This window comes from Giraffa tippelskirchi, chromosome 13 (genome assembly GCF_054371585.1).
Source record: "Giraffa tippelskirchi isolate mGirTip1 chromosome 13, T2T-mGirTip1v1.2.pri, whole genome shotgun sequence".
NCBI classification, from domain to species: domain Eukaryota; kingdom Metazoa; phylum Chordata; class Mammalia; order Artiodactyla; family Giraffidae; genus Giraffa; species Giraffa tippelskirchi.
This window is the reverse complement of record NC_137287.1, coordinates 71719903-71736101: the sequence shown is the minus strand read 5'-3', so window position 1 is coordinate 71736101 and position 16199 is coordinate 71719903. Positions and strand designations below refer to the sequence as shown.

General features: G+C 44.8%; 1 protein-coding gene across 23 annotated transcripts in view; it reads left to right on the top strand.

Annotated features, from left to right (window-relative positions):
- The window catches only part of BEND7 (BEN domain containing 7), an 85847-nt gene extending 72148 nt beyond the window's left edge, over positions 1–13699 (top strand). For 6 of the 23 annotated variants that reach the window (XM_081553529.1, XM_081553521.1, XM_081553522.1 and 3 more), the window contains one exon: positions 8285–8542. In XM_081553529.1, the coding sequence (XP_081409655.1) occupies positions 8285–8436 (152 nt within the window). In that variant the 3' untranslated portion in view covers positions 8437–8542. Of the gene's footprint in view, positions 1–8284; positions 8543–9895 lie in introns of those variants that run through there. The other 17 variants (XM_081553539.1, XM_081553526.1, XM_081553544.1 and 14 more) reach the window with 7 other exon arrangements.
- The last annotated feature ends 2500 nt before the right edge of the window (positions 13700–16199 follow it).

Genomic DNA, 16199 nt, shown 5'->3' with positions numbered 1-16199 from the left:
TTATAAAAAGTGCTTAAGGTTAAAAAAAAATGAAATAACAATAATCATCCTACCAGAAATACCATGTGAAGTAGAAAGGGCTTTTTAAGTAAAATATTAACTTAACTTTTTTTTTCAATCTGGGCTTGGCAATTCTGGGGTAATTCTTCCAGGAAAAATGAACACTGGTTGCATTTGCCCGTTTAGATTTGGGCATCTGAATTCTCAGTCTCCCCAAAGTAACAGTGGGACAGTTTACCAGTGAAGAATCCCTTTGGAGTCAGTTTTCTGCCATTATGTAGTTATTATTTAAAAAAAAAAAAACAATTCCTAATCAAACCTCAGGACCCCTAGCCTTCTAAGAGCCTTCCGTGCTTCTGTGGCTATGATGTGAGAGTTTGGCAGACAGATTTTATTTATTTTTATTGAAATATAGTTGATTTGCAATGTTGTGCCAATCTCTGCTGTACAGAGTGACTCAGCTCTAACTCATACAGACATTCTTTTCTTATATTCTTTTCCATTATCGTTTACCACAGGATATTGAATATAGTTCCCTATGCTGTACAGTAGGACCTTGTTGTGTATCCATTCTAAATATAATAATTTGCATCTACCAACCCCCAACTCCCAGTCCATCCCTCACCCTCCCCCTTTCACTCTGGCGACCAGAAGCTTGTTCTCTAAGTCTATTTCTGTCTCGTGGATGGGCTCATTTGTGCCACATTTTAGATTCCACACAGGAGTGATATCATGTGGCATTTCCCCCTCAGACTTACTTCACTTAGTATGATCATCTCTAGTTGCATCCATGTTGCTGCAAATGGCATTATTTCATTTTTTATGGCTGAGTAATATTCCATTGCATATATGTACCACATCTTTTTCCATCATCTGGGGAGACAGATTTTAGATGCTAGAATGTCACACTTTGGAATTTATCAGAGGTCTGGAGGTCCATGAGAACAGCAGTACAAACTCAGGAGACTATCTGTAACACAGCCTCTTGGAATTCTCACCATGAGTAGAAGTAACAGTGACCAAGCCTGCTGAGAAGCCCAGTTGCCAGCCCCTGGAAGGAGAGCTCTGGGCTCAGGCTCAGAGTGCCCTTGACAAGACACAGAGCACTGAGGGACCACGTGGTTTTTCAGTGTGAAAAACCTTATAGTCGGGCTTCCCTGGTAGCACAGTGAATAAGAACCCACCTGCCAGTGCAGGGGACACAAGTTCAATCCCTGGTCCGGGAAGATTCCACATGCCACAGAGCAACTAAGCCTGTGCACCACAACTACTGAAGTCCTTACACCTAGAGCCTGTGCTCTGCAACAAGAAACCACCACAATGAGAAGCCCTCGCCCCGCAACAAAGAATAGCCCCTGCTGTCCACAACTAGAGAAAGCCCATCGGCAGCAACAAAGACCCAGTGCAGCCAAAAATAAATAATAAATAAATTTTAAAAAACCTTATAGGTCTATAAAAGTAACCAGCAGGACTCAACTCCTAGATGAGTTTTCTATTAAAAATCTTCCCTTCCTCCTTCTTTACCCTTCTGGCTTCTTTTACACTTAACTGATTTTCTTTTTATAGAGCAGTGGACTCCTAATTAAACTGGTAAACAAATGGATTATTGCTTTAGGTAACAAGTCACAGGGGAGTCAGTAGATCCAGTTCCCAGGACTCATGTCTGCTCTTCACCACCTCTGGCCCTCAGACAAGTCACTAGGTCCTTCTCATCCTTGGGTCTCCATCACTAAGGGGACAAGAAGTACAGCCAGCCTCAGTGCTGTCCTGAGGCTCCTGACGTGTGCTGTACAGGAATGTCTATCAGCCAAGTCAGCGTACCGCTCAGAAGAGGTCTGTCTATGGGCACAGCCATGCTTGGCAGTGTGGGGGTCACTGGGGCAGCCACAGCTGTGTCCTCAGTCAGGAGACCCACCGGCCTGCTCTGCCAGGGCAGCCGCTTTGCTCCTATGGCCCAGGCGTAATTATCAGTGACGCTCCTTTCGCTCTCAAAGGTTTCCAGGCTTGGACAGTAAGTCATGCCGTCACCCTCCTCTTCTGTCTCCCGGTTTTCACTGCCTCCTTCATCCCCAAATCATCGGCAATAAACACAGCACAGTGCGGTGCAGAGGACACGCTGCCCTCCTAGCTCTGGTCTGCCATTTACAATCTCCTGGGAACTGGGACCAATGTCTCAACCTCTCTGAGCCTCGGGTTCTCCACTTACATAATGAGGCTGATACCTTCCACGGGGTGTTTTCAGAGTTAAAATTAGATAAAGTGTTGCCACTGATGGAGAGCAGACATATAATAATGCTCAAAAAATGCCCATGACCTTATTCTCCTTCCCTTTGCCAACTCAAAACAAAACAAAGTGACTCCTTTTTCCTTGCATGTCTTAAAAGCACTTCTGTGTCTTTCTCCTGGCATCGTTGATCAGATTTCTTCCCAAAGGGTCTCTGTTCCCAGAGTTCGCCTCCCCATCCCAGTTCACTTTATTTATTTCTTACTGGAGGATAATTGCTGTACAGTGTTGTGTTAGTTTTTGCGGACAACGTCGTGAATCGGTTATATGTACATATATACATAATCCCCTCCCTCCCATCCAACCCCTCTAGGTCATCACAGATCACTGGCTGAGCTCCCCATGCTATATAGCAGCTTAGAATCCATTGCATTTTGCCGTCTGACTTCACTCCTCTACATGAGCGTTTGCCACATTAGCATCGGATCATCAGATTTCACTTGTTTATATTAACACTTGAACTTGACCTCCATAATGATTTTTACCCTGTCGAATCTCCTTCTTGACATGCTCTTCCCCCAGGTTCTGTGATTTCATTCTGCTTCTCTTCCAGATTCCCCCTCAGTGTCTGGGGTCTCCTTCCCTGCCTCTTTCCCTTCTGCCTGTCGCCTCTGTTCTGCATCCTCCCTGGTGACATGCACTGACCCATCATCCCCAGCATACAGCTCCAGGCTTGGCCACATCCTGAGACCCAGGTCTTCATTCCCTGTGCCTCTGCTAATGGGGTCTGTTCATGCCCCGCCCCAGATTAAATACATCTGACTTCCTGTCAGCACCCAAATAAAATCCCTGCTAAATGCCCCTCTCAGCATGGCATGCATGGTTCTTTACCATCTAGCGCCAGCCTCATCTCCTGCCATCAGCTTCTGCCCCCTGAAGCCACATCAGCCCCCTCCCTGGTCTGAAATCGGCTGCCACCCCCACACCCACACTTTCTCTCTGCCTGGGAAACATGTGGCATCTCAAAGGCTACTTCCTTCCGGAGGCCTCACAGGCAGCCCAGACACTTTGATCTTCTGCCACCGAAATAGTGACAGGGACACACCTTCCTCTTCCGAGAGATCCTCGGGAGCAGAGGCTGTGTGTCCTTAAGTGTTTAGAACAGTGTGTGCCACAGCGTGGACACGTGGGAATCATTGAATGAGCCAACGAACCAATGAATAGAAACAAAGGGACAGCAGTCCACAGCAAACGGGTCTTAGCTCATTGCAGTCACGTGAAATCCCAGAGAATAACCCATCAGTTGCTTACTTGCGGTTCAAGTGCTCCCGCATGCCCCCCAGAACCTGGGGGTGGCTGTGTCCTGGGTACCCCTGCAGCCACCCTCCAGATGCCTGTCCTCCCTCCTCAGGTCCTTTCTCTCACTTCTCTGCCCCCATCTCCTTAGTCCTCTTTCTTCCCTCCTGATTGCTGCTTCTCCCAGCCACCCCCAAAGGTTCAGAGTCATGGGTCAGGATGCCTGGACCTCACGCTGAGTGGACTGAGTAACACCTGGGAAGGTCAACCTTCACAGCACCGTGAGTCACCCCTTGTTAAGGGAGCACTGGTGTCATGTTGGGTGTGCACCTCAGATGATCCCTAATCAAATTTCAAGTATAAGCCTGAACACTGTCCCTGTTAGTATTGAGTCTTATGTTGCCTGAATTCTGCCTTAACCCATCCTGACTGTTTTGAGTACGTGAGCACTTGTATCTACCTGTTGCTTTTCAGGGCAAATTCTCGAACCCCCAGAACAAAAGACACTAAGTCTATTGTCAAAGAGATCTGAGATTTATCACTGCGAAGAGACTGAAATGTAATACAAGGTTAGTCCCAAGGAGACGCAAAGAGCCACAGCCGCCCCACCCAGCCACCTGCTGCCCTGTGGTCCCTGCACCCTGGCCCCAGTCATGCCATCAGCTTCTAGCAAATCTGCACAGGCTCCTTCCACCAAAACCACTCCCTGTGTCACAAGGGGTGATGGGAGCACACAGGAGGGTGTAGGGAGTGCTCGGAGCTCCTCAGGAGCTTGCGGGAAAAGGATGGGATAAATTCTCATCCTGACGCTGCTGCCTGAGGAGCTGCAGAGACCACTCGGAGGAAGCGGGCTCGGTGTCCCAGAGCCTGCACCTGACTGACGGTGAGTGACTCACCATCCCTAAAGGACTGGTAAGTTCTTGTCTGAAGAGTCACCTTTGAAGGCAGAAGATGTGCATCGGGCGTAACGCACTGGGCCTGCACTGAGTACACTGCAGAGCACTATTCTCAGAAACGCTGGACCAGAAGAACAAGCTCCATTTTGATGTTGTTCCTCCCTCCTGTGTATATTTTATACATAAACACACCTCTTTTTTGTTGGTGTTGTTTTCTGGTGTCAGATGCTGAGACCAATTACTCTAAGTTGTGGCCTCCATTCCCATCCCTGTAACACACACACACACACAGTGGGGACCTTCCTCCACGTCCCCTAGATAGACTGGCCAGGGAACACACTTCTTAACCATCTCAGGGTTTGGGTTAGTAATTCCCGTGCCTGTTGGTACAGAATGGGGTGCAGTCTCCACCCCCTTCCGCCATCTCCCCTGCCCAGATGACCGCCTGCGGTGCTCTGGGGTCATTGTCTTATTTGATTTAGGATGTTTTCACCTCTGACCCTGGCTTTAGATTCTCTGCCTAGAGAGCGGTGATTGGCACCTTGGCAGATCTCTCCTGCTCTTCTAGCAGGTTCTATCAGCATTTGAGAAGTGGAAGGTGACATAGAGACCACACAGAGACCACAGGAGAGCAAAAACAGCAGCGCTTCTGCAGTGACCTGTCAAGTAGGCCCTGTCTCCCAGTTTTGTCAAATCCTGCCCCACTTCATTCTCTCCGAGCGGCCTGGAAGTGCGACCCCAGCAAACTGGAACAGGAGCCACGTGTGTTGCTGTCGTCACGTGATGGGAGCTAAGGGGCCCGGGGTCAATGCTATTGCTTGCTCTTTTTGTGTCTCCTTCTCGGTCTAAGTGACAATACAGTGTCTCAAAGGTATTCCACAGCTTCGACCTGATTTATCATATTTGGCCCAGTTCCTGGAATTAGGTACACACTCTACCTGAGCAAACAATCAACTCACCGCTAAAGCCAGCCCTCACAGTCTCCAGAAAAAAAGGAGTGCCCCCCACAGACTTGAAAAGTTGTTCTGCAAATCCAAATAGAAACTCATTCAGGGCTCTCATCACATGTAATAATTTTTCTTCGATAACTGGAATGATTCCTTTCCTGATGTGGATTTTTTTTTTATCATTTTCATTAGATTATTTCCTCAGCGCGGAAATCACAATTTTGTTTATTTGTGTTGGATCTAAGAGTAAAGCTGTTGCTACTATTACATTTTTATTGGACTTGTTCAATCATCCTCAAATTTCACAACTTGCCTGTCGCCAGAGAAAAAAGACTGTGAGCTTGTTGTTACAGACAGATGTTATAATTAAATTTAAGTAACAGTCGTGTTCTTCATCCAAGACACTTGGCCCTGTTCATGCAGCGGGCAGCTGCTAATTTATACATAATCCTTTACATAGTTGGGGGTTGTGTATGTTTGGTTCTTACAGAGCACATATTTGCACAGGCCTGTTTTTAAAAAGTGAGGATAGCTGAATTACAAAGCAATCAACTTCATCCCTGGAACTGATTTTTGTCATCACTAGGTGAAAAGCAGTTTTTCATAGAAAGTAGAGAAAGTTACTAAAGTGTAAAATGAACTAAAACTTGAAGTTTTAGAGACTCATACACCTAGAGAGCAGACCTGTAGTTGCCAAGGGGAAGTGGAGTGAGGGAGGGAAGGCGTGGGATTAGCAGATGCAAACTACTATACACAGGATGGATAAACAACAAGGCTCTACTGTACAGCCCAGGAAGTTACAGTCAATATCCTGGGATAAACCATAATGGAAAAGAATATAAAGAAAGAATGTCTATATGCATATAATTGAGTTACTTTGCTGTATAGCAGAGATTGGCACAACATTGTAAAATCAGCTATACTTCAATTTAAAAAATTAATTAAAAAATCCTGAAGTTTTAAAAATGTAGCTTATAGTGATGCATGTTATATATGTTTGGACTATTAATAGCAAAGAGATTAAGTCAAGGCATTAACCTGAGTCAAGCCCTTGGCAGAGTCACTTACTAGCTGTATGATTACCTTGGGTAAATTTCTTAATGTCTGAATCCATCGCCTCATTTGTCAAAATGGGCATAAGCTAGACCTACCTTGTAGGGGTTGCTAAGGATTAGATGACACGGTGCATATAGTGAGTGCTCAGTAGGTGGTAAGCATTTAGTAAATGGTGATGCCTATCATAGCTATTATAATTATTACTGAAGAAATTTTTAAATTCCAGACAATGAAAGATCATCTTCCTATTCAAGTTCACTGAAACCAATCAGAAGAGAATAATGTCAGGACGTCCCTAGTGGTCCAGTGGCTAAGACTCCAAACTCCCAATGCAAGGGGCCCGAGTTCAATCCCTGGTGAGGGGACTAGATCCCACATGCTAAAACTAAGACCCAGCACAGCCAAATAAATAAATAAATTTTTTAAGAGAATAATGTCTTCTAAATATGAAAATAACATGCTTGTTATTGTTTTTATATGAGAGAAAATTAAAAAAATTTTTAAACTTGAACAAAATTTTAAATATCCATAAACTTTTCATGCAGAGAGAAACGCTTTTAACATTTTAGTGTGAGCTGTATTTTGCCCATAAATCTATTGACAGAATTCTAATCTTACCATTTGTCCCATCTGGATATGTTTTACATTATTAAGCATTCACCTACATCGTCATCATCTCCAACCAAAACTGGTCTTGACTACTCTGTCTCAGTGCTTTCCCTTTTGGTGGGTTTAGCAGGTGAGGGGCAATGGGTCTCTCACGAGCCAGCGTGTGGCAATCTGCAGACAGGATGGTAGAGAGTTGAATAAGGGGAAATCTCTGAATGTCTCCATCCATCTCTGAACCCTGATTGTGTCTAAAATCACAATGATCAGGAACTTCCCTGGCAGTCCAGTGGTTAAGACTCTGTACTTCCTCTGCAGGGGACACAGGTTCCATCCCTGGTGGGGGAACTAAGATGTCCAGCAGCCAAAAAAACAAAACCACAGCAAGCACAACAAGAACAAAGCACTAGTTTGTGTCCCACCAACTCAGCATTGCAGCATGTTGCACGCAGCAGCCCTCACCCAACTGCCCTCTCGGGCACACGTGCAGGAAATTCCAACAGGGCCGTAGCCTTTGGACAGAGGGAGCAGGCCAGAGTGATCCCAGTAGCCGTGGAACGTTCTGGCCCGTCCACGGCACGTCCGGGAAACTGAAAAGCCCATCACTTACCAGGAAACAAACAGGCACCTTCTTTTTTTGTACTTGGTGGAAGGTTCTCTGTGAACTTTGGAAAACTCTTAAGGGCGATTGAAATATATGAGATAGCAGCATTTTGCATTTTAAAGCATAGAAGTGATGAATCTTTTGAAGAAATGCTTATTATTCTCTCTGAATTTATCCATGACTATGTCAATTTTAGATTGAGTTTCCAGCCATCAAAGAAGGTTTCGTTCCCAAGCTGTCATAAGCCTGCCCCACTGGAATGTTTCTGGGGATGACCAGTAAAATTCTGCCATAGGAATTCACTGACCTCCATGCTTTCAACAATCATGTTTAAACAATTCACCCCAGATTCTGGGTAGATACTGAAGCCTAAGTAAATAAGCAAAAATGAACTGAAATCATCAATGAGTGATAGAATAAGGATCATAAGATATAAAAGAATTTAATACACGAAAATAGATTTTATATCATTTTTTAAAAATTTTATTTAAATAATGCTCCTAAAATCTCTAATGTGATCCAGCCTAAACTGAGAAGGGAAAAGAAAGGTGAAAACTATTATGTACACTGGAGTTTTTAAATTGTATTACCATATTAGGCAGAATGAATGAATGCCTTGAAACTAATGAGATTCGTGTTTTATGTTTGTAACCAGCAGAGGCAGCTGACGGTGATGAACGGCTAGACGGTGTTTCTCTAACCCCAACAGGTAAAACATATTTCCATTTTCATCACCTGCTGAAAAATATGGCATATGAGAATATTTGCATTGAAAATGTTTTTAACATCAGAGATGCCGATGCTTGAGCAAACTACTTCTGTTAAGAGACCCAGCCCCTAGTCCTCAGAGGAGCTCAGTGCCCTGCGTTCAGGGAGATTTTGCAAATTGAATATGAAACCTACAGTTTTCTCACATTCTGTTTCATCTTCTTGAAAACCTCAGAACAGCAAGTCCTAAGAACTTAGTGTCACATTTTGCCTCCCCAAACCTTGGGACATTAAAAAGATATCTATTTTAACATAAAGTGATATTTCTGTTTAGATTAGGGATCATCTGTTTTATGATGGGACTCCTGTCTATTCTGGCCTCTCCCTCCTTCCCCCAAAAGGCTTTGAGGGGCAGTATCACCACTCTCCCTATAATGGGCACCCTTCGAATACTGTGCTTTGAGTGAGTGAATAAGCTGATCCATCTAGCTGGGTGGCTAACAGCTGAATATAACACCTCACTGATGCATCTGAGGCAGGGATAAGCTGCAGACTTCGTTCAAACTTATTATTTAACTCTCCAGTAATCCTTCCAACTTTGAACTCTGCCTGTGCCTCAGTTCTCACTCGAGAGCCCAAGGGACCGGTGTCCGATCAGTGAGCCACGTGACAGAGTTTATCCCTCAGTTGGTCTCAAGACTCTGTATTGACTGCCCTCGAAATACCTTAAGAGCCTCTAACAACCAAACCCAGACACCCCCCCTGCACCTCCCCCTACAAAAACCCTGTCAGTGAACAAGCTCAGCTCAGTGTTCTCTTTCCCTTTGACATGGTAGAGCCAGCAACTATGAAAGGCATGTGTAGGAACTCTGCCAGGCCACGTGTACACAGGCAGCACTCACCCTGACTTCAAGGTGCCCAGACACACATTAGTGAACTTCAGAGTAGGCACAGCCGCACAAGTGAGACGGTGCTTTCTCTGTCACCGAGTAACTAAGCAACAGATAGATGGATAGATAAATGAAATAAACTGCGGAGGCCAACAGCAACCTGCTTCTATCAAGGTCTCACTGGACATAGTCATTACAGAAATGCCAGAAAAGGGGTTTCTCTTCTAGTTTGGCTATGTGTCCATATTTATGAAGGAAGAGAACTGAAATGCATGATCTCTATTGTTCCTGTCCTTCTCTGAGTATCAGGGCAATGCCCATTATTCTTGTTCTGACCACCCCTTCCCAGTCGAGGCATGAAGCGCTGCTACTAATGATGCGATTGTCCCCTTTTGGGAGGCCCTCTGGAGGAACCCCTGGCTGTTCTATTGTACCTGTTGGCCAAACAGTTCACTGAAAACTTTTGTTTCCAACGTCTTATGGAAAACCCCCAGTGAACTCTTTGGCCAACCCAATACTTTCCAGGGTTCATCCCCAACCAGCCCCATTGTCCCAGGGCATTTGCACTGCCCATCCTGGCTACCATCTGCCACAGTGGACTTTTAAGAAGTATATCATTTGAAAACCACTCCCCTTGAAATAATACCTTTGCATTTTCCCATCTGAAGATGGAGGCAGAGAGATGTTTCAGATGAGAAAATTGAACCTGGGATGGTAGAACCGCCTCATGGAACTGAAAACACTTTCAAGGACTCTGAGAAAAAAAGGAACGTTAGAGATCATCTAGTCCTGTCCCTTGTTTGTATCTAGTCCTTTTATTTTACAGGTAAAAAAGCCTGAGGCCCAGAAACACTAAATGACTTTCTCAAGGTCTCACAGCTGGTTGGTGGCCTGGCCGGAGCCCGGGCCTCTCAACTCCCAGCCGGTCCACTGCATAGCTTTCTTAAACCTTCTCTGCATGTTTCCTAGAGATCCTAAGAGTTGATGGATGTACTAATCCCTGTAGGATTCCATTTCAGTGTTGCCCTGTCCTAAGTCAGCCTGAAGTCTGCTGGAGTTCAGCTCTCCGGTTTGTCTTCAGATCCCGAGGCCGTGAGGTCCCAGTGAAGGCAGTTGTAGGACACCCCCAGCAGGTCTTTTCACTAGACTCCTTTGATACAAATCACTAGGCAGCATGAGAAATAATACCACTTAATCATCTCGAAAAAGGGAAAAGAAGTCATGGATTGGTGCCTGAATCTTGCAGTCGTGGAATTAAATGATCTTGATTAGACTAGCATGTCTCCCCAGAGCCTCTAACCTAAACTCGTAGCCTGGGGCTTCTCTGAACACAGCGCCACCACCACATGCTCTCTTAGGAGTCTCCTAATGAGACCTGCTGAGGCTGTCCCATACATGCAACTTCCTCCCTTCCTTTCTTCCTCACTGGCCGGATCGTCCTCATCTGGTCATCTGGTATATCTGAGCCAACCACAGTTGGTCTTTTTTTTAAAGATTTAACAATGCCTTTATTATCTGGTTAAGGTCTTTTTGCTCCTTCCAAATTCATGTGTGTTGAGGAGGGCTGGAGCAGGGGTATAACTCCCCAAGTGTTTCTATGAACCAGAACCGACCAGGCCAAGTTTACAGTCAGGCGTCAGATGACATTAATCTCAATCCATCACACTTATGCAAACTTCTGTTTGTCTGGTTTTAACAAAAATGGATACAGATTTTATAGTAGAAAAACATTTTCTTAATTTCTCTTCCCTCAACTCTTTCAGTAAGCATTTTTGAGCAAGGACAGGAATCAGCACTGAGTTGGGAGACTTCTGAATTTGAAATCGGTTAGTGCAGAGTGCACCTAGGCTTAGCATTTTGGGGTCATCATTTGGCATCTATTTACCTACTTGTTAGAAATTAATACAGAAAAGTGTAAGGAAGAAAATGTAAATTACTTTTGCCACCCAGACACAGTCATTATTATTGGGTATTTTTTTCCCAGCCTTTTCTCTGTATTTTTTTTTTTAATTTATATGCTGGAGGTCAAATCCATCCAGTTGGTTCCCTAAGGTTTTGTTCTGTTTTGGTTGACCACCTAACAAGAATTTTCCATTTTATTACAAATCTCCATATACATTCTTTTAATAGCTGCACAATATTCTGTTTTACAGGTAAATCATATTTGATTTAGCCATTTTTCTATTGCTGGATAATAGATGTGAACATCCTCTAGAAGTAACCCACATTCATGGATTTTCCTGTTAAAATCATTATTGCAGATTTCTAATGGCCTAAAATTGCTCATCTGGCACACCTAAAGCCTTGGTTAAGAAATAGTGATTTAGAGATGAGACACAGATGCCTCCCCAAGAGGTCCTACATCTGGCTGTGTCATGGAAGAGCGTAAAAGCCCTCCCTAGAGAAAGGACCCCCTTCACGCTCTTGTCTCTGTTGTAGGTCATATACTTGACACCAGGAGAGAAAAACCGGAAGACACAGGGACAGCTTTCACTGCCTAGACTTCCCTTTAGTGACCCTGCTCCTTAGTACACGCAGCTCCTCCACTTGAATCTCCTCAAAGATCCACTAGCATTTCAGGTCACTGCAAGGTGTGGGCGTTCCGTGGAGCTGACCTGTCATGTTTGAATAGTTTTCGTATTCTTTCTTTTTCATATACAATAATCAAGCCTCCAATTTGGTCTAAGATTTTTAAAAAATCATCTTTAGAGTTGAACTGTCAGCCTTTCAACGTCCAACATATCATTCAGTTGGTTCATTGTCCATCAAAAAGGAGTTTTATTTTCTCTTTTTTTCAATGTGAATATGGTAGAGAGTTTGGAAGCACACATTATAACATAAATTACTTTAATGCATTTTATAAAGGAGAGTGGCCCTTTCAGGACTGAAGGAGCAGTGGTGAAGGCCAAGATTAATTAGAACCATCATCAGCCTCGAAGATGGAAAAGTTGTTTTGGGAGACAAGGTGACTCTGACCTATTAGATGAAATCATTTGTGACATCATTTCCCCCCAAAATAATCATATCCCTGATAAGTGCAAATGATACATGAATTGTCAGGAAAGAAAAACCTTTCACGTAGGTTGTGTCAACACAGTGACAAAATACCTAATTGAAAGGTGAGAAACTCAGAGTAAGCAGCCTTCCACATGATACCCAACAACTATTTTAACAGATGGCTCTAACTGAGTAGTCCAGGGTTGTGGCATCATGTGGCAACTGGCCACAAATGTACTTACCCTTCACACTTCATTCGGTTCTAGCACACGTGCTCTCCACTTGACATAAAACCAACAAATGAAAATGTGGGTTCATTTCCAGAAAGTATTTTGGCATGTGGGTATTTGTTTTACAGAGATATTTTTCTCCAGATTCCTTTCGCTAGTTGAGATGGTGAATTTAAAATAACCTGTTTGTTTAGAAGCATTACTTTTACACCTCATTTACTGTATAAAGCAAATTACCGTGAATCTTTGACACTTGACCGAAAGGCCACAAGTTGGCTTGAAAGGAATTTGGACAGTAGAAACACCAAACCTTGGTGAGGGGGTATGCTATACTGTCATTTAACACATGTCCGTAACACTTATTTGATCAAAGCAGAGAGTATTAGAGCTCCGAGTTATAGTTCAGGCCCTCAGTCCCACTCCCTCGTTTTGCGGTGAGGCGGCTGAGCAGGAGTGAGGGCTATGGCCATCCTGGGCTGGGCAACAACCCATCAACGCGCTAGCCAAACCAGGAGCCTCAATTCCTTCCTACCCCATCCAGGGTACTTGTGCCATATGTGTGACACAGGGCAGTTGACCCTGAGCCAGGAGGAGAGCTCCAGGGGGATTCAGGAATCCACTAAAGACCAGCTAGTTAACCCAAGGCCATGGGAGGCGTCCCTGTGAAGTGACAAAGCTGGTCTAGGTGTGACTTATGGACTGATCCAGCTGCTAGACAGCTACATCTCATACATGTGTGTCTTTTGTCTTCCTTTTGGAGCCTCCAGGAAGATTCAGAGAAATGGTTTCCATCACAAGTTTAGTCAGCCTTTTCGATTTCAGGCCAGTTAGTAACCCCTTCCCTGAAACCCACCCCTCTGTTCATCACAGGGTCTAACGAAGTACTGTGAACCCAGGCTTTTGTTTTTCTGCAAGGCGTGTTTTAAAATTTGTCTTCTGCCTCTCAGAAGGAAGTCTTTCTCAAGGGAATTGAAAAGGTTAATTAGTGACCTTTCACCTCTGTTACAATACTATGAATGCGTTGGGAATAAAGGTAGAAACATTTACCTTACGGCTATGGAATCTGTTAAATATACACCAGGAAACTTCAAAGCACTTCCTGCCAAGACTGGGCAAGAGCTTGAATTTTTCACTACTTGAGAGGGGGGTGGGGATTGTTCAGCTCACAGATATGTGCAATGGATTCACAAATTGAAAATACGTGTTGTAAAACTGCAACAGTAAAATCATTTTTGTAAATTAAAACTGTATTTGTGTTTACTTAACTGTGACTACTGTTCAGACTCTACTCAGAAATCCTTTTTATAGGCTTTCTTAGCAAAAAAAAAAAAATTATTCCATACCTATGGATCATGTCTCAATCTTCTGTATATATGTTTTATTAATATGTAAATATTTAGATTTTTTTAAGATTACTATGTTCTTTAAAAAAAAATTCCACGCAAGGCTAGTTGTGAAAATGGTGTATAACATGTGTTGTGGTATCAAGTCCCAAGATGCCCTTTATGTATGTTCTGGAAGAAAACAATAAATTACTTTAATTGAACATGCCTGTCTCGTGCCTGTGCGCCAGCCCTCCCGCGTTTATGAAGAGGAGCCAATGCAAGCCATTAATTAAAAGGTATTTATTAATACTCTGGTGATCTTGCGTGAAAGTTTTATCATCTCTTTATGAAGTTAATTTTTAAAAATAAACTCACGGACCAGATCGCCACCAGAGAGTCTTGGAGCGTCTCAAGTCGCAGGCTCTGCCTAGTGATCAGATCAATGGCAAGCCCCACAGTAACACTTGAGCAGTAAGTACTGATATGCTTGAAGCGTAATTTTAAATGAATTAGGTGCCTTCATAATCTTCACTTAAAAAGTTAAGCCCCGCTTCTATGGAAACAACACATCAGAAGGACAAGTCACTCTCCTCTAATGCAAAGTGGCTGTTCAAACCTAATTGCTTTTATTCTCCTCTCTGAACACAGAAGGGCGCTACACTCTTCATGGGCACTTGCCCCCTCCTTCCTCCAAAGGCACCCCCAGGCAGGTCTGTCAGCTCTGTACAGGCTTTGGTTCAGGATCTAGTTCTTGGGCCCTTGTTTGGGGGGACGGGGGTGGTGGGCTAGTCTACAGCTGGGAGGAGGGTAAGAAAGCCGCTGGATTGCAGGAATGAAGGTGACAAGGGTGAACTGCTTGGAGAGAAAGAAAATCAAAACTCCTGCCAGCCAATCCTTCGTGAACCCTCCATGTACCCGCATCCCTGGGAAGCTGAGGGTCTGGCCCCAACCTGCCCCTCATGCTGCAACCGCTCCCCTGCCCCCCCGCCCCACACACAGGGCTTGATATGGCCCTTTTGCTGGGGAATTATTTGTTTTTGTTTTTTTTTTTTAATTATTGCTATGTCATGTGATTTGGCCCTGGGACACCTTTGTTCCCACCTACCGGTGAAGATCTGTGCCTTCTAGTTCTCCTGGTTGACACCCTGAAGAGCTTTCTCATCCAGTGAGGGGAGGGTGTCGAGTTTCACCACCAGAAGGGGCACTGCTTGCGTTTTTGTAGAATAAGAGCTCACACACCTGCCTCAGTTGTCTCCCTCCTACAGGCCCGCCCTTAAAACCAAGTATGGGTGGATGGCGGCTGACTCATTTCCTAGTCCTGCCCAAGCACTTGCTGAACACTCATTGTCGGTAGATGCTGTGTTGGCTTAGCACAGCCAGGGTTGGGAAGCAAGGGGTGAGGGCTGGAGCTGGGACAGCCTGTCAGCCTGGGACCATCCCACAAAATGGGATGGTTGTGGGGGCCACTGAAGGATTCTGAGTAAGAGGTCTGATCAGAGTTACAGGCACCCTTGATGGATCTGGCTAAAGTCTGGAATGTTAAGTGGCGGGGGAGGGGCACGTCAGGAGCAGGGAGTCCCATTAAGAAACGGTGGGAACAACTAAGGATGGAGAGAGCACCCCAGAGGACCAAGCCCCACATGCTAAAGCACAGGAGGACCAAGGGGACTTAGTGATGCACTAGCTTGGCTCTAGGAGGAGTGCAGGGTGCGAGAGGAGGGAGGAGGTGTGGAAGATGACCCCCAGGTCTCTGGCTGGAGAACCAGGAGATTGGAAACATGGGGGCAGGGGCAGTTTGGAAAAAGATGACAGACAAGTTCAGGTGCACATGGTACTCCGTTTCTTTCAGTGAGTGGTCGCTGAACACTTAGGGTCTGCCTGGTACAGTTCTGGGGGCTGGGAGCACAGCCGGGAGCCCCAGGGAACACCAGCGCGTCAAGTCTGTTGAGTTCCTGAGTTCCGGAACAAGAAGAGGGAACTTAAACTGAGCAGCTCTGTCCCAAGCGAGAGTTGATCAAGATTTGAAGCCCCATTCATTCCACATAATTCAAGTCCGAACTAAACTACATCAGCACAGAGGGGTCCGTTAGCTCACAAGAAGCTCCCAGCCCCCATCAAGTCACAGTCTTTCAGTCCCTTTGGGTCACTTACCATGCTCTGAGATTGTCTTATTTATGTTTATTATCTGTTTTCCCTCTGGAATCTAAGCATCATGATGTCACAGGGATCTTTAAGGCCACACAAATTTCAGTCCTTACGGAAAACATGTTTTCAGGACCCTCACTTCCCATCCTCACCAGCAGAGGCGGACTAGGACACACACTTCCCTCTCCCTCTTCTGTGTCCCATAGCCTTGGGTCACGTCCCTGTGTTGACACTTCATAAGTGTCCATAACTATGCTGGAGGGATACTGGGTGCT